This window comes from Polypterus senegalus, chromosome 14 (genome assembly GCF_016835505.1).
Source record: "Polypterus senegalus isolate Bchr_013 chromosome 14, ASM1683550v1, whole genome shotgun sequence".
Classification (NCBI taxonomy): Eukaryota; Metazoa; Chordata; class Cladistia; order Polypteriformes; family Polypteridae; genus Polypterus; species Polypterus senegalus.
In genome coordinates this window covers 7,825,463-7,844,804 of record NC_053167.1, presented here as the reverse complement: position 1 = coordinate 7,844,804, position 19,342 = coordinate 7,825,463, and the positions used below count along the sequence as shown (strand labels likewise).

Genomic DNA, 19,342 nt, shown 5'->3' with positions numbered 1-19,342 from the left:
CTCACTCAAACTGCCAAGCTTCACATATTCCAGAAGGGATTAAAGCACACACTTGATAGTTTTGATGAAGTATTTTCATTGGTGTATACATAAATGCATACATACGTTTACAGATCCACTTAATGTTTTGTGGGTTAAAGCCTGGCAACACTGGGCACAAGACAGAACACAGACCTTGACAGGATGCCAGCACACTGTGGGGCACACATCCATATTCACACGGGGCTAATATATTTGGTGTATACACTAGAGCCAGACACATTTCATAGTGTTTCACAATAGAATGAACAAAAATGCACATAGTAAGAGAACAGGGGACTTGATGCATTTTTTAAAAATATAGTTATTTGTTTATTTTGAATACTGCGGAGACATCTATGGAAAATACCGACGTACAAATTTACCAGTAAATTGGGAGAAAGTGTTTATTACTTACTTACTCTTTGTAAGCCAGGTGTGTTGTAACATCCCAGACCATCCCATACGTTCCCTGCAGCTGTCAACTGCTGTCTTGTCTACCAATTCCAAATCTACTGACATCTTGTTACTGAAGATCACTTTATTCAAGCATCTTAAATCAGCGAGTATTTTTACATGTCCCCTTGGACCATTCCTTCTCCTTAACTCCAACCTTGACACCTAGACTTTTAGATTCGCTCATGAGTGCCTTCTTCTTAATCTTAACCATACTGAACATTTCCCCTTTCATTCAAACCCACTTTATTGCACCTCCTTATTGATTTATTTTTTTAAACATTTGGCATTCAATATGACAAGGCTGCAGAACGGTTGTGTCATAAGTTTCCCCATAATGCTTCAGATGTTTCAGATTATGACATTTAAATCAAAGATTCCTGCTTGTCTTATATACCCATGTACTCCCCTCACAACTGTCCCCTTTGTTCAAAGTTCTTAAGACACAGCAGATAAATCATCACCTTTACGCTGGATGAATGGACAGTAGGTGTCTGCATGTTGGTGGCCAGGAAAGCAACAGGTAATTCTGGTGATCTAAATGGGATTTGCAGGGCAGCTGAGCACTCGCCCTACCTTGTTGCTATTGTGTCTCTCCCCGCTATCACTGTCTCACCTAAAAATGGGAAGCGCAAATGAGATGAGAAGCCATGCATGTTGACTGAGGCAGGGCACATGGGCCCAGTAGGGTGCCAGTGGCTGCTTTGGTAAAGGGAAACTAAGCTGTCTCTGTATGATGAGCAAATCCATGTGCTCTGGAGCCATTTGGTTGAATGGTAACTAATAAATCTGTTTGTCCTTTTCTTTCTGGCTCAATTTATCCCATTGGCAACTCTTGATGGTTCAGAAGAAATGCTCATTCCTACTCTTACTATCTGTAAGTAGACATTAGTAGACACTATTTGTGCTAATCAGCTCATTCTTCCTTGTTTCTTGCATTATTGGGCATATGGATGTCAAATCTGATGCACTCCTCACGCTAGGGGTGTATTCCCAGAGGTCCTTGGCAGGCCTCTATAGATGGAGTCTCCTGCGGTAAGAGGCCTGTATATGTGCAGCATTGCTGGGTTGGGTGGGGAAATTGAAAATAGAAGAATGTGGAACAGAGCAATTTACTACCTGGTGAGACAACTTGTGCTGTTCAACAAACATATATTTTTTGAGTGCATTTTACAGTACATGCATACAGCACAGTCACATTTGGTAAACTCTTTCAGGGCGGATGTCGACTTTTGTCGAAATTCAGGGGTAGAGGATGGTAATCCGCTGTTTCACTCTCTTTGCTAGAAGGAAAGCTAGCTTGCTTGATCTGACTTTGATTTCCTTCACGTGAATGAGTAGCTAAGAGCAAACAACCTCTAAAATGGCATCGACGTCTGGCGAGAGACCAAAGCAAAATACTCCACGGGTGACATTTTGTGTGTTATCGCTGAATCGGACTCTGATTTTGATGCAGGTGGTCTGGAGACAGAGATTGAAAACAAAAGTGAGGTGCCAGCATCAGCTGCTCGTAGTGCTGAATAAGTTCACGTAGCTTATATGCCTACGACAACGTTCGCCTAGGAGGATACCGGCACTTACAATGACAAGAGGTATGAATCAGATTGCATCTCACTGCGACTGCCACCACAATCACCACCACCACATGAAGACAGCCAGGCAGCCGGACTGCCACGGTATTCCTTCTGGCTGTCAAGCTGCCCCCGAGCAGCTGCCAGAGAAGACAAACAGACGCCGACAGCAGCCATACCACGCAGCAACACATATTTGAAGTTGATTTATGTGTGAAACCACTGCTTTGTTAGCATTTCTTTTGGAAAAAATATTCAGCCCTCAAAGAGTTAATGGAACTGTTAGGCAGCACCTGGTAGAAGGTGGTGAGTTCATTGCAGCGTCCGCTTACACATACAAGACCCCTGTTAATCTCATGTACGCCAATATGGAAGTACCAGCTACTAAATACACAGATCTTTAGTGGATGAGTGGCCAGGTGCTGAATTCATGAGGCAGCAGCTGCACCCCCTGTGCCCTTATGTTGTCCTGACTAAATTTAACTCTTGGCAACTCTTTGTTTATTTGCCACCCAATGGTGTCCTCTTTGCCTACTCTTATTTGTCAAATGCATAAAGTTGCAGGTGGCTGGAAGTCTGGTGCTGAAACTCTAAACTCCACTGACTTGGTCTCAGTGACAAGGCCCCAACCTTTCATGATCTATCAGCATTTTGAATGTTCTCCTTGACTTCCAATTTTTCTTGGCAGTTGAGTTTCCACTTGTGTCCCAAGGACTTACACATTAGGTTGACTGACTGTAAATGGAAGGGACACCAACAAGCCTACCATGTGATGGACGGGTGTCCAGTTTTGAATCTTGCATTGTGTCTAGTACTGCCATCACAACCTCTGAAAATCAAAAGCAAGTTCTAAACGTTGATGGGTGGGAGGATCAATATTTTTTTCTCATGCTGTTAATTAAAAATCTCGACCTACGCAAACCACTTCTTAATGTGCCTCCTCATTTAATTTGCCATCGCTTGCACTTCTGGGACACCACAGAAAGTGAATAAGAAGGAAAGAAAAGTAATTAAAGACTTGATGAGCAAAGCGAACAAATTTTGAATATGCGACTGCATTAAAGTGAAATATGCAAATTATCAAACAACAAGCGACCGAAGAGATAAATAAATAAATAAGCATGTAGATGAGCAAAAAACAAGTACATAAATAACTGAATTCAGCATTAGTCAAGGAAATGAATGAATAAATTGCTCTTACCTCCCGTAAAGAGGAGACCCAACAACATTTTAGAGTTGGGGCACCACCTTGGTGTCCCTGCTATAACTGCAAGAATCAAAAACACAAAGATATATGAAAGAAGTTTTGAATGTATCTTTTCAGACTGAATCCAACATGGCCAGTTCTGGGTTATGTGGTGACTTGGCAGGAAAGGGCAAGTCCAAGAGGGTGGAAAACAGAAGTGACATCAGCAGTGGAGTGGCCGTTTTGCCAGAGGAGGAGGAAGAGAGATGGCATTAGTCCTCGGTGCCAACTCTGGTTTCAGTGGGTAATTGCCATCACCTGAGCCCTTAAGTTGCCTCCCATGCGCTGTGCGTGGCACCATACCACATAACGTACTTGAAAAGAGGAACTGAATTACTGAATGAATGAGTAAGCAGCAAAAAAAAAAAAAAAAAAGGTGAATAATGGAAGTGAGAAATGAATACAGTAGCCATCTAGTCACTTCACAGAAATGAATTAATTATTACTGGAAAAAGGACATGAATTCAGGAGAAAATACAGTAAGCTAGAAAAGAAAGAGTACAGTACATGCAGTAAATAGGTGAATGAGTCAAAATGAGCTGAAAGAATGAATGAAATTAAGATTACAAAAGAATTTAAAGAAAAGCCAAGCTAAATGACACCTTTTATTGGATAACTAAAAAGATTACAATATGCAAGCTTTCGAGGCAACTCAGGCCCCTTCTTCAGTCAAGATGTAATACAGAAACTGGAGTTCCCTGTGTTTATATCCACACACTAGGACAAGAAACAACATTGGTAAATCTTTGAATGAAAAATCTTAAATGTAAAAAATTAATAGATTCCTTCAGGCTAAGATTAATTTAACAAGAGAGAGGAGAACAATGTATGGTCGAGATCTTTGGATAAGATAACTGTCCAACAAAGTCCTTTGAAGTCTGTGACGAGTTTTTCAAAACAATATGGGTCTGTAGGCAAGTTATCTGTGTCAGCCTGAGAGATGCAAACAGTCATCATATCTCGTCATAAAACTCTTGTCTTTATTCAAGCCATGTTGTAATGTATTCAATTTTAACGTGAGTTTAACTTCCCATTCTTTTCTCTCTTGCTGTGTTTTGAAGTTGCCCATAAGCACTGTGACTTTAAAGTCCCTCTCACAGTATCCATGGCTGTTGAAGTGGGCCGCTACAGGAACATCAGTGTTGCCACATTTAATGTGGAGTCTTTGTAAATTCATTCTCTGGCAGAGTGATTGTCCAGTTTCTCCCACATAGAGTGCAGTGTCAGGACATTTCATGCAGAGATTTAGGTAGACCACATTAGATGATCTGCAGGAAAATGATCCCTTTATGTGATGTTCAAGTCAGCAGTGTGGTATAACAAAACTTTTTTTTAACAAAAACAATGTACCACACGCCCTCGTGTAAGACATGCACCCTAATTTTTACAAAGAAAATCGTGAAAAAAGTTTTGCCCCGTGTATGACGTGCGTTGTGATTGTATAAGAAGTGTTTAGAGATTGAGAGAAAGCGTGAGTGAGCAAACAAGCGAGCAAGAGAGAGAGTGAGCGAGCCCAAGTAGAAGAAGTAAACATTACAGAATTACATTTCCTTGTGTATGACGCACACCTGATTTTCTAATGCTAATTTTCGGGAAAAAATGTGTGCGTGGTACACGCGTAAATACGGTATACAGCTGATAGAGTAGGACTGTTCCATTCAGGGTTGGGTCCAGCCTTGAATTTGATGCTGTCACATCATGAACTGGATAAACAGGATGGAATCTGAAATGCTGAATGAATGAAAGAATGAATGACAGTCAGACTATACAAATAAATAGACAAATACTTCAGTAAATGGAAAAGTTAGTGGCATTCAGTCCAGTGCCAGTGCTGGTTTCTTCTTTGCGCCTGAATATACCAAGATATGCTCAATATGTACAGTAGTGCTAATTAACTGGGTTTGATAATCTATATATATATAATTCACAAAGGTAAAACAACCATGGAAAGCACGCCGGAAGGGGTGTGGATTCACTAAGCCGCCGACAAGTGAGACACCTATGGTGCACGCAGGAAGGAGCCACGCCCACCAACTCCAAGACCATTGGATACGACGACAACTCATAGAGCCACGCCCACCAACTTGGACGCGACGACACACAAAAACCGGCATCATTTATATTCGTCTGTTGTAGAGGTCACATGCAGCTCCGACCCAGGTGCTCACAGAGGCATGTTTCTCGCTGAGGTGAATCGCCATATGCAGCGTGTAAAACTTTGCGAGGGGTATCCCATGGGATCCTTAAAACATTCCTTTACAACTGAGGTTAAAACACAATGAAGTGAGCAGTCTTTAAAAAACGAGTTTTCGATTACGATGCATGACTGCGTGCACCATAGCAAACTGTTTTACACGCTACATATAGCAATTCGCATCCGCGACAAACATGGCTCCTGCACCTTGTACACACCCCCCTCCCACCTCGCTACTACCGTGGTCGGGTGTCTTGGTTGATTATATATAGAAAGGCAGCCAAAACCGCACAGAGCAATGAAAAGTCTACGTGAGTCACAGGTGCATCTGGACTGTACAAAGACGACAGCGACTCGAGTGACGAGTTGGAGGTGGGCACATGAGCAGGCAGTGCATACTAAACGAGAAATCAGCAGACTAGCATGATGGAGGGAGCGGAGTGGACGTCCTTCTCCTCTCCTCCCATTCCACCCTCCGTGCCTGAGCGCCGCACGGACGATTGTGCGTTGGTTCATTCCGTGCATTGTTACAATGTTGCTTTTCTTGCTGATTTATTACATTACCGATTTTTTAAATGTTAATTTTCTCCCTGTGCTTAAAAATTATTAAAAAAAACGGCCTGATTATGCGGTGTATGGTACGCCGCAGGTTGGCTAGTATATATGAATTTAGGATAGATTTAGAAATAATAGAGTTTGTGAATAAAACAGTACTTGGACAGACATTCATATTTTAGTAAAAGCAAATTAAAGTGAAAGAGATGAATATAATGAATAAGTGGTTATCTCGCTGGAATTTATGAATATGTGTGAATAAAGCATGTGAGTGAGAGCCATGTTGAAGACATATTTTCCTTTTAAAGTGTTATTTTTTTACATTGCACCCAATACTGCCAGAATATGATTTTGCTCCCTCTCGCCTTTTAATGGTCAATATTTGATCCAAAAAGTAAAATACAAACTTTACATGAAATACAACCCCCTATGCAGTGGTGCTGCTCCCTAACTGCTCCAAATTCTGTCCTGATCACTGTTTGTAAGGAGCTGGCCCATTCTCCCGGAGTCAAAACGCGTTTTTCTCTTCCCACTTTCTTTCCACATTCAACGTTTAGGCCAATTAAATTAACTGGTCAACTTAAATGATTGTGCTTGCCCAGAGGTAGACTGGGACCCTTCCAGGGAGTTGGTTTCCACTTTGTCCCAAAAGCTGTCAAGCTTCTCAGTACTCCAAAATGTATAATCAGGTAAGAAATGTATGGATGACATAATGACAAAGAAAATCAAGAAATTAATAAGGAAAGAACAAGTCAAAGGATAACAAAACATAAAGAGTTAACATACTCATTCAAATGAGAGAATAAATGCAAACTTAAATATTTATTAGATTAATTAATTAACCATTAAACTATTCATTACATGAATGAATAATTAATAGGTAGCCAGGTAAATGAACGAATGAATCTAACCTTAATCAATGCTGCTCTATTAAACCCATTTAAAAGCCTGCTTATGCTGTGCGGAAAATCAAGAATTAATGTCCTGAATACTAAAAACATGAAAAATTGTTAATTGGCATTCATTCGGCCAACAAACACATCTCAGTCATGAATTCATTTGGCAAAAACACTGGTTTTTGCATGATGCTGATTAGCATGTAACAGCACGTAATTATACAATAACTGTGTTTCTCTGTAAAATTACAGTGCATGTATAATAAAGTAATAACACTGTATGCAAAACAGTCATCTTTAGTATTCCCGTCTGCACAGTGCGTAGTTTAATTATATGTGCAATCACTAGAAATGTATGCCTGCTGGATCTTCTGCCTATTCCTCAGCGAGTGTCATTCCGGGGCCTCCAGGTGGGATCCGGCAAGTTTGTGGTCAAATTTGAGTTTTCGCCCTGGTTGAATTTTTTCACATTTTAGTGATACACCATACTAAACAACTTGATGTGTAATCACTTCTAGAGTTAAATAATCTAAATAACTACATAAATATTGTAACCAAGAGGGGCTGCCACTTAGCCCCAAAAACACAGACTAAGTAATGCCCAACACGGTCCCGGGTTCAAGTAAAGGACTTTTTTTTATTACACACAGTATCTTAGACAATACACTCGGTGACTCGGTCTCTTCGAGGTGAGGTGGTGAGCCCGGTTTTAAGCAGGATCTGGGAATGCTTCTGATACCATGGTGCCACCTATTGGAAGCACTTCTCAGTTATTTGGGAACCAGTGACATCCTCTTCTATCAGTACAATCTGAGGACACCTTGGGACCCCAACAGGCAGAGGCGGCCTTAGGGCTGACTAACCACTTGCGGGGCCAGTTACGTGAAACGCCGTTACTGTATTGGACTGTATAATAAAAACAAGTTAACATACACCTGATTTTCTCATTACAGTATTCAGCTAAATTTTTGCAAGATAACATGCAGACTTTATCAAAATATAACTGGAGAATATAACTTGACAAATCCGCTCGAATGGGACAAGTGGACCTGGGGTGGTCACCCCATTTGCCACCTCCAAACGCTACTCCTGCCGACAGGGATGGATTTCCGAACTTTAACTCCCATCCATCCCCTGTGGGTCACCAAATTGGAATACCTCAAGAAGACCACTGCCACCTGTCATATGGGGGATGGAACTGCTCTTGGCATCTGGCTTCTGCTAGTCCATCCATTCTATCCCTCTGGCTGAGTCAGAAGTCATTCTGTTGTCCAGCTGCGATGCTCGTCTGTCCCCCATGGCACTTAGGTATATACTGTACTAGCCATCCTGTGCGGCTTCGCCCGCGTATTAGTGAAACCAGACAGTGGAGGAGGGCCCTTCCAGCTCCTGCAAGCGAACTATGATTCTTAGAGCAATAAGAGAAGTCGCAAAATCAACCAGAATGTTCAAGGAAATTATAGAAAAAAAAAAATGATCTAAATCCGTTAAGTAGTTCTCTCGTTCGCTAACTAAGCGGAGTTAAGGTTACACCCCGAGGCAGACATGCGAGTGAGGAGGGCCGCGCCCCACTCCCTGGAGCCCGATGAGTCTCTCGCGGATTTGCACTAATAAATCAGTACCACGAGTGAACTATGATACTTAGCGCGATGAGAAAGTCGCAAAATCAATGGAATGTTCAAGCAAATGATACAAAAAATCCTGATCTAAATCCGTTAAGTAAGAAGCTATAGGAAATTTTGTGCTTGGACCACAAAATTTTTAAAACTGTTTCTTAGCAAGCACCTATGGGCCAAGGGTAACCTACATTCCAAATTTCAAGTCCCAAGTCCTCATGGTTCGGGAGATTTTGTGATGAGTGAGTCAGTGGTATTTGGCTTTTTTATATATATATATATATATATATATATATATATATATATATATATATATATATATATATATATATATATATATATATATATATATATATATATATATATATATAAAGTGACACTGGCATAGTGTCTAAGGGTGGTTCCTACTTCGTGCCCAATTCTGGTGGGACAGACTTTGCCCCCACCGATCCTATTACCTGAACTAAATAAGGGCAGATAGATGGATTTATTTATGGGTTTGGTGCAACAAAAGTAAAATGAGAAATGCGGCAGACGACTACAAGAGACAGAATGAAGGGAGGGATCTGGTAATGAATGAATGTATGGAATGGAATGAGAATATTATTTGAGAAAACAAAAGCTACAGACAGTAAACCTGCTTACACAACTGATAACATGTAAATGGGAAATGGCTGGAAAACCAGAGCAAAGAAACAGTGTATTGGTTCAGAATGGGCCTACATGTCGGGTATGTCAGTGAAAGACTTTGTGAATGCAGATTTTTATAAGTAACTCCTGTGGCATATCTAGCCAGGAATCTAATAGTCCACAAAGCTTTAAATGTATTGTCATGTGTATGTTATACAATAAAATTCTCATTTGCTTGTCTCAGCCAGACTATCAAACTATAGTATCATACTTATGTTAAACCAGAAAAGGCAATAAATACAATGTACTTTAAATAAATCATCAGATGACTTACAAGAAATGTGCAGTCTTCAGTATACATGGTGGTTGAGCAGCCCTATGACTTCTCTCTGAATGAAGCAGTGTAAATGCTGACACTCCTGAACCATTTGCTAGAAAAAAGGGGGTAACAAAAGTTAAGTGTGAAGGATGGCTGAGGTCTGTAGTAATATTGTGGCCCTTTCTAGGCCTTGTAGGCCTGTATAAACGTGTACTAATAACCAAGTCTTCACATCCCAATGCAGTGCTTAACAGTCCAGAGCTGTTCCGATGTTATAATAGGATGCAATGCAGCTGGTTAGTAGTGACTCCATTGTGCAACTTGTGGAAGAAAATGTACCCACACCTGCCCATAGGGTGCCCTGTTCAGGCAATAAGGCACAGGCGGGAGAAAGCATCAATCATTCTTTATTATCTCAGTCTTGCAAGAGGTAAGCCTTACAGGAGCACAAGCACCTTATTAACAAGTCTGACAAAGAAAGAGTTGTCACTGCACTGTGTTCATGCACTTCATTGATCAGATTACAATTCCAAGGAAATCGCTACATAATCAGAAAACCTTTAACATGATTGGCTACATCCATTTGCTAACAGGACGTGGCAAAAAATTGAATGGTCTCAATTAACCCGGTCGACTAGGCTGATTGACAGTCCTGCTAATTTAGGATTATGTGACTTTTTAGGGGTTTTAAAACTACACTGTGCTTGGCATGCATTGCAGCTTTGTGCTGAACCCTTTGCATGACCAAATGTTCGCCAATTAGAAACTTAGCCTGAGTATAACAATAGAGCAACCAGCACACTTTAAAAGAGGACTATTTTTCTTATACGAAGGCTAACTTCTTTTTTTACTATAAAGTCACTTAAAATGCCTTTTCTTAACAATTCAAATCTTTATCATAGTGAACATCAAAATAAGACCTTACGCCTTTAAGCACAAGCTTACAAGAATATGAGACTCAACACAGACCCAGCAAATCATAAAGCTGAGTTCCTTCTCTATTACAACCTCTAGAAGTTGGTAAGCACAGAGGCACTCTGGCATTCTGCGGACATCTGAAGAAGTAGAGGTATTGGTCAGCATTCTCAACAATAGGTTATTGTGCTCAGAGTTGAAAAATAAGTTTATCTTAAAAAGGACAAATGGAAAAATAATAAAGGGCCAGCAGATAAATCCAAACTGAGCATCTGAGACAAAAGAGTAGTTAAAATTCAGGCAGGTTTTGTTAGGCCACAAAAATAATGATCACAAAATTTCATACCCCAGAATCCCCATCGTAGCCTTTAGTAGGAACTTGGGGACATAAGGTATCAGGACTAAGAGTCAATGGGGATAATAAGTGAGGCAGACACAGCTGACGTAACAAATAAAAAGGTGGATTTATTGAAGATAAAAAGTCTATAGAGAAATTATAAAAACAAAAAGGCACATAAACACTTCAATGATGAATTAAAATGAAAAACAAACAAAAAAAAAAGTTGCATTCACCACATTGCAAAAAAAATAAATAAATAAAGACTTCCAAAATCAAAAAGGATCAACCCCCCCTCTTCAATAAGCTCTACAGAGTCAGCTCTTCAGTCAAAAGACTCTCCCCCTATCCACAAATTTGGGGTTAAAGCCAACTCTCCTTGACAAATGGGAATGCCAGTCTATTCCCTGCTTGTACATCACCCTGCAGCTTCCTTCATTTCTCTCCTGTCACTCTTCTCCTGGTCAAAACTAAACTGACTCTGTTTTCTGGCGAACAGGCCGGCTTTCATCCCGTTTATACTTCACGCATCATGGCTGCCACATGTTCCCAGCGTTCATTTGACGCATCCTCTGAGCAGGTCCTCAGAAATTAATGCGACGCGTGCGTGACTTGCAGTACCAGCAAAAAGTCGGGCGGGGGGGCACAATGTGATAAAAGTTGGAATGTGTTGTCAGAGTCTCAGTTTACTATCAACATGTGACAGAAAGCCGCTTGGACGATCCTACAGGATCGATGTGCCTGCTTCGATGTTTGATGAATGGTTTGATGTGGTGAAGCAAAATTAATTTGTGGTGGTTTTATATTCAAGCATGGCATATTCTTCAACGTAATGACACAATACATTTTAAAGGTCTCAAATACCATCTTCTGTGCCATCTTTTTTTTTTTTGCACTTTCACAACAGCAACATAATGTACAGCGCTGTATCTGAGCCACAGAGAAAAATATTGGAGACACAGTAAAAAGGTGTATTTTGTGATTAAAGTGGAAAAGTCCACTTTAACCTCATAGTTCATCGTTAAAGTAGGCCGTTGTAAACGTCATCTTAAAACCCACCCAGTTGTTAATCGCTGCGTCCTCCTGAACTGACATCAGCAATCGCCACTCAGAACACATTACATTTATGATATTCCAGCTCTCTGTACAGAATCCTTAGATTTAAACTTGATATAATTTTCATAATGAAATGCATTAAAGTATGTATATTACGTTTTACAGATAGGTCGTTAACTTTATTTAAATAATAAATACTGATAATAATTACACATATTGTGGCGGCACAGTGGCAGAGTGGTAGCGCTGCTGTCTCACAGGGAGTTGCATGCCTGGTGTTCCCTGTCTGAAGTTTGCATGTGTTCCTGGTGGGTTTCCACTGGTTGCTCCAGTTTCCTTCCAAAGGCATGAAGTTTTGGGGATTTGGCGACACTAAAATAATGCTAGTGTATGTGTGTGCTTGTGTTCACCTTGCGATGAGCTGATGCCCCGTCCAGGGATTGTTTTTTTCTAACATGAATGGGTGAATCCCTGAATTGATGACTAAATCATTAAGCATCCTTTTCTGGGATATTGCAGCAAGGTGTCCTTGCAATATGACGGATATTTCAGGCAATTCACAACACAGAGAAGCCGAACGTTTTCTCACCATGATAATATCTCACACAGCTACCTGGTGGAATCTTCTAGATTTACGTAAAGTACACGCACAAGTATAAACAGTACAATGCTTGCATAGCAGTAGCGTCTGCTGGACCACACGTCACGTTGCATTAATGTATAAACCTGGCCTTGCACGCCTTCCTCTCCCTCTCCCTGGTCATGCGCCAAGTTTACCCAATATCTCTGGCGATTGTGTCGGACGCGCTCCTAGGTTGCCTACATTCCGCCGTTCCCACCACCCCCCGCATCACGTCCGTCTTTCTTTTCCACACCATCTTGCACTTCCACCCAATGGCCCTGCGGTAAGTAAACAAGTGCCTTTTTTCCTTTTATTATAAGGACGATGCATAAAAAGAAATAAAAGTGCTTTTAAATGACTACATTCTGAGCCGTTTCCTCACACACAAATAAAGAACAATATAACAGACAATCTTAGTCAGAAAACATCTGCTATATTTCAGCCAGGCTGAGTTAACTGGCTTATTTATAAGTTTATTTTCCTTTTCTGCTACTTTCTTTATTTTAGTAGTATTTGCAGTATTTGGTGTTTTCCTCCTATTTCAGTTAAATAGGTTATTTTTTAACTAAGTGTTCAGTTAATTTTGTTTGGTGTCATTAATGGTTAAGTTGAAATGTTCCTATAGTAGTAATTACTTGGTTGTTTGATGTTCCCTGAGAGAAAAATAGTAACTCAGCAAGCTGTCTCCTCATTTTTTGTGATCGCACCTTTGATGGCGGTGTCATCAGGTAATGCCATTTTCCATGTGGCATCCATGTACAAAAGCATTAGTCCTTCGATCAAAGGGAAATGTAAAACTCATTACCAATGCTAACATGAGCTGTTTGTGTCCGATTGCATTCTCCATACAATTGGCAGTAGCAGGAAGCACAAATGGAACAAAGTCCAACATATGCAAGTCTCAAGTAAGCCAAGTCAAGTTTTAAGTTATAATCATGACATTCAAGCAAGTCGAGTCACTGAATTTAATCAAGCAAGTCAAGTCGAATCACAGTTGAGAAGGCTTGACTAAAATTGTACTTACACTTCACCACTATCTGCAAATAATTGAATTACAGTAACGTCTGATGTATACTAACATCTGCGCTGCGAACAGACTTTCTCAGGCTAAAAAAGTACTTCTTAATGAGATGTAACAAAGATTGGTGTACAAATAATTGCTTTACTTTCAAGTAGTTTGCATATGTATCATCGACTTTCCACAGTTCCCTCATCAGTTCACTTAGACTAAAACAATGTTTCTCATAGTATGGGTCATGACCCGTTTATGCTGTGGGATATTTCCAGTTGGGTTGCGTTGAGTCGTGAATTTCAATTGAGCTGAATGAAAAAGAGTTGTGAAAGGTTTGTGTAGAGCCATGCGATGGGGTCACAGCTTGGATAGCTGAAACAAACCCTCAGGATGCCATTGAATGGTGATTCTCAAAAGGGGGAAGGTTGGTGGTTGGCAGTGTTTCCCCAAGGGGGCCTCCACCTTTGAACGGGACGATAATGGAACATAGGCAAAATTTGGTCATGAGAAAAAAAAAAAAAAAAGTATCATCTGTCTAAAACAAACTGTATTTAAATCAAATACATTTTGCAAGACTTCCAAGTGATGTAGCCACATAATCAGCTCTCATTTCAAAGTAGTTTTTACATAATTTTGCATTTTTATGAATTAATGGAATATTTTAGCAATACCTCATTTAAAGTGTATTTAAGAAAGTTCTATTTGACAGGAGTGTATATCTTTGAGATGGTTGTGACCACACTATCACCCCTCCATGACTGAACACCTGCTCAGTAAGATAACTGGATTCAGGCACTACCAGTGCTCACACTGCCAAAGTAGGTATTTTACAGCCCAGAGGATTCGACTGTTTAGACCTTTGCAGATATCCCAAGATCACTGCATCTTTCAGCATTTTTTTTTTGCTTTTAATAGGCTATATGCACAACGTAGTGCTGATGTACTTCTGGTGAAATCTCAGCCAGCTCAGTCACTACAGTTTTTGCTTAATGGCTAGAATGTCCAAGAAAAACAAGTTTAATTTTCAGTGTACAGATAGCTCTACAGCTGAACTTTGTTGTGAACCATTATGTTGAGCTTCCACAAAGTACAACAAGGTACTTTGTTTTTCTTACATTTTCCTCCCATGCGGAAAGCCAATCTAAGTGGATCTTCTTTATCCTGAGGGAGAGCCTTACTATTAATCCCCTTATTTGAGTTTGGCACCAGCATTTTAAAAAAGAGGATTTTTGTGAGCCCAGGGTCTGAGACAGGGTGACGACTGTTGAAGAAGAGTGTTCCACTGGTAGAAGAGAAAGCAACTGACAGAAGATGAAGAGGAAGAAGAGGAGGATGATAAATTCCTTGAGCACCATGACTAACTTCGGCTCCAGATCCAGCAGTTGTTGACCTAGTGCTAGATGGAAACATGTCTCTCAGAGAGTAGATCCTCCATCTGAGGGAATACCCTGAGACCCTTACAATGAAGCAGCGGTTTGGCATTCACTGTTTTGCTGGCTCAGACAGAGACATTCACATTTTTACAAGGTAAGATGTCTAGCAGACCCATGTTATTATGTATTAAGCTGACATACATACTCACTTGTCCTTGGATAAAGTTTAATCACTAATTATGGAAATTCTGTTATTTTAAAGAAGCCTAATGTAATGACATATTTGTCCCCTGTAACTTCATAGTAGACACAAGTTTTTAATACGTCTGGATCTTACCTTCATAATTGAGAATGTTAGCTTGAAACGTATAATTTGAACTCCTTCTCCTTTTTAGCCCCTGACGTTTGGCCAAATGTTTAAATAATCCATTGTTTACTGAAAGTCTGGGCATGTGTTGAAATGATAGAGTGAAAAACACAATATCTAGTCAATTTTGATATCAGTGCCAGAAGTGAAGAAGTTGGCTGAGAGTGTGCATGTAGCCTATTGTAGGAGGTAAACAGCCCTGATTTACTACTAACCCTGCTGGAGTCCTTTTCATCTTTTAAAGAAGTAGTAAAGTGCATTTGGGTCTGGGGTCTGCTCAACCTGTATTGCCTGTTCCAGGATCATCTGTAGTAAAGAAGATAGATAGATAGATAGATAGATAGATAGATAGATAGATAGATAGATAGATAGATAGATAGATAGATACTACTTCTTATTCAGAATTTAGTATCAACAGTGCTTTTTCACACAAGCCAATATCTAGCAGTTCATTCTAGGCTATTCATATATCCTGTTTTTGTGTTTTAAATGCATATTCTGCTTTTCTTGTTTCTTGAGAGTCATATATGCCACTTTAGATTCCTCAGCTCTTTAGTTATTGGTTGCTGTTACCTTGTTCTGAAATTATATGCGGCCCTTACATGTGACCCCAGCCTCCAAGTTCTTTTCCTTTTTTGTCGCTTGTTTTCTCTGAAGGCTGCTTTTTCTCACCATATTGAATTGAATTTTTCTAAAATGTACTATCATATTAATGTTGCCTTTTGTTTTTTATTTTGGTAATTCTACTTTATTTGAACTTGCTTACTCTTTAAGTCATGCTATTGCTCACACCTTGTGAGCCCAAAAAATCATCCAGTCTTTGTGGAGCTTACATATCTCTGTGGGATTTTCCTCAGCTAATCGCCTTCTCCTTTCACATTCCAAAGGTGTGGGTGTGTGTTGGTGACTTGAAATTGACCCTTTCTGATGGACTTTTCTGCTGACTTGGTTATTACCTCGTGATTATTGCTGCCAGGATAGCCCTCACAATCCTGAAGTGTGATAAGGTGCAAGAGCTGCATTTGGGGATGGCAAGTGGGGTGACCACCCCAGGCTCCACACCCAAGAGGCCCCACTTTTGAGGTCCGTGTATCTCATTCCAGCAGATTTGTCCAGTTATATTCTCCAGTATATTTATATTTGAGATGCTTCTAAGAGGAACCCTTTTAAAATCCCTCTTCAAGGTCAAATTCCCAACATGTACGTCTTTGAAAACATTCCATTGTCTGAATATTAATGCACAAAACCATGTATCGCTAATGATAACCGGCTGACATGACATCAACGTGAGTTATGACTATGACATCCTGCATATCGAGACTCAGAGTATACTTGCAATTTGGGTACTTTTCTAGAAGAGGCCCTGCTAATTTCCGCATGACACTGCAACGCATTTCGCATTCTTGTGGTATTGCCATGAATTATGAATTGCACTTTTTTAATAGATTATATCGTTATATTTTGATAAAGTCTGCGGGTTCTCTTGTAAAATTTTAGCTGAATACTGTAATGAGAAAATCCGGTGTATATTCACGTTACTTTTATTAAAGTTTATACAGTAAACACATACCGGTAACAGCGTTTGAAGTAACCGGCCCCGCGTGGGGTTGTTCAGCCCTACACCCCGCACACCCCTAAGACCACCTCTGATAAGGGGGCAGAGAAATTGGATGCATGGAGACCTTGTAAAGCGTCTCGATATGAAAAGCTTGAGAAATAAACTGAACATTAGGCAGGAAATGTTCTCAAAGCTTACCTTGTTTAATTTATTTCTCAGTGACCAGAACCTGGTCTGATGTCTGGCAGGTCATAAATAGGAAAAAAAAAAAAAATGGACCATGGAATTTAAGAAGATGAGCAGTTCCCCTTTAATCCCTGGAATATATCCTAACATAAAAGAACTCTACTGCATTTCTCGTATTGGTCTTGTACAACAGTCACGCTCACTGCCTCAGAAGTGCAATATGTGGAGCCACCTTTATTAAGTTTTACTTACCTCACAGGCGCACACCAGATGGCACTTTCTGCTAACTCGGAAAAAGCCATTGATTTCTGAGGAAATTACAAAATGAAATCAAAAGTCACTTGGTACTTTGTATCCTTTTTTTCTTCCTAAGTCACTTTAAAGTTTACCACAGTGGGCAGCATGCTCATGGAAAAGAAGCAGCTAATATAGCTAATGTAATTGAAGGAACCCTTAAATTCCATCAGGGCAGTGCCGGCAGAATGAAGGTGGTGCTGTGTGGGAGGAAGCTCACTAAGGTTGTCTGTAGGCAGATCCACAGCTAAACGTTTTCCACATAAAAGTAAACACCATGTTATACTACCGTTCTGTGCTTGAACTTATGTCATTAATACACTAGCCTACTGCATGCATTTTCTTTAAACTTTATTATGTGTGACCATTTCCACAAATACATTCCCTAAACCCTGTTATGATTCTCTATGCACCTTAAGGCAATTATTCTCCAAGTACTAATGGGAAAATATTTTTATTATTTTTGTTGCTTACATCACTATAGTAATGGATGTCAAGCTGCATCAGCCTGTAGCGGTCAGGTGCCGCTAAGATTCACTCCGTCGAGGAGACGGTGATTTATTTATTTTTATGGTTGAGACTCCAGGGACGCACTTAGCCTTGGTTCGAACTTCACGTACTCACAAACAGAGACAAAAAGCCAACGGTAATAAAATAGTAAATAAAGAAGGTATTAACACGAATAATGAAAACAACAATCCCACCCCTCTTCCCCTTACGGCGATTATACATTAAATACAACAAAACACACCCAGTAAAGTCCATGAAAAACGGCAACGGATGAAATGTAATGATGAAGATAGATAGTCCAGAGAATGTAAAGATAGTCCTACCTGTAGTTCCTGAAATGGTGAAGACGGGTGGACGAGTTCAGGAGCGCTCCTTTTCTCGCAGGATGTCCATAAATCCTCAGACAGTCCTTAAGTGACAGGCAGACGGCAGACAATCCGGACCCCAACCAAGAAACGATCCAGGACAAAATGAAATAAGCACAGGAAACCCAACAGAAGGCAAGAACTTCACCCATCCATCCATTATCCAACCTGCTATATCCTAACAACAGGGTCACGGGGGTCTGCTTGAGCCAATCCCAGCCAACACAGGGTGCAAGGCAGGAAACAAACCCCGGGCAGGGCACCAGCCCACCGCAGACAGACAGGAACTTGAAACACAAAATAACATTTTGGTCATCGGCCCCTTTTTAAAAGCCGTGCTGATCTCCTTTGACCCCAACAGCCCCTGCACCCTCAGCAGAAGACCAATCAGAGCCACTGCAGGGATTGCTGGGAGTTGAAGTTTTAATCTCTGGTAGCGCCGCTACAATTCACCAGTAGTATTAATTCACATTTCATCATACAGATGAGCAGTTTAGTGCCAGCTACAGGGGAGCCGATAAAAATGGCAAGCTTACCAGCATCTCAAAATGATTTCAACTTGTGCAACAGTAGCAAGCGATTCCTGTAAAGACACTGAGCTACCTAAAAGAGCTACGTGAGCAGCACTGGTGTGGTGCTACTAACACAATATTCATAATGGCAGCAAATTACACCCTTAAAATTAATGATAACACAATTATCATAAGATCAAAATGAACACACAGAGCGTTCTTGGGCTTTTAGTGTTTTGGAGCACCTGTCCAGTAGTAACTATGCGATCAGCAAGAGCGAGGAGGACTTAGGCTGTGTCGAGCTCACGGCTGCTGTGATTTCTGTAACCCACCAAATGTCACTGTTTTTGAAGCTTCACGTCTTTTTGAAGCACAGTCGGGAAGAATTTTTTAAAAGTTTCGAGGGGGCTTCATTCACCCATCACTGCTTTTTTGAACTAGTGACTCAAAAAGCTTGTGGTCTAATTTTCCGTCACCACACATACATCACTCTCCTGGAGGGCCGCGGTGGCTGCAGTTTTTTGTTCCAACCTAATTGTTTTTTCCATGAGAAATCATTCATTGCTGATGAGGCACTTATTGCTTAACTGACATTTGTTTTGCTTCATTTTAGTTGCCTTGCTTGTTAAGCTTTGGAACTCCCAATTGCTTATTTAATCAGCTGCATTCACTGTTTTAACTGCTCCTCGTTAGAAATGAGATGCAAATGACAAAGGAAGCAGCAGTTCTCCATC

At 40.5% G+C, this 19,342-nt stretch overlaps 1 protein-coding gene across 11 annotated transcripts in view; it reads left to right on the top strand.

Moving 5' to 3' along the window:
* The window catches only part of ptprt (protein tyrosine phosphatase receptor type T), a 612,567-nt gene that overhangs the window by 467,701 nt on the left and 125,524 nt on the right, over positions 1-19,342 (top strand). For 3 of the 11 annotated variants that reach the window (XM_039734417.1, XM_039734413.1, XM_039734408.1), the window contains one exon: positions 1,322-1,351. The exons of 7 other annotated variants lie outside the window; for them this stretch is intronic. In XM_039734417.1, coding sequence (XP_039590351.1) covers positions 1,322-1,351 — 30 coding nt within the window. The remainder of the gene's footprint in view (positions 1-1,321; positions 1,352-19,342) is intronic. One more of the 11 variants, XM_039734409.1, reaches the window with a different exon arrangement.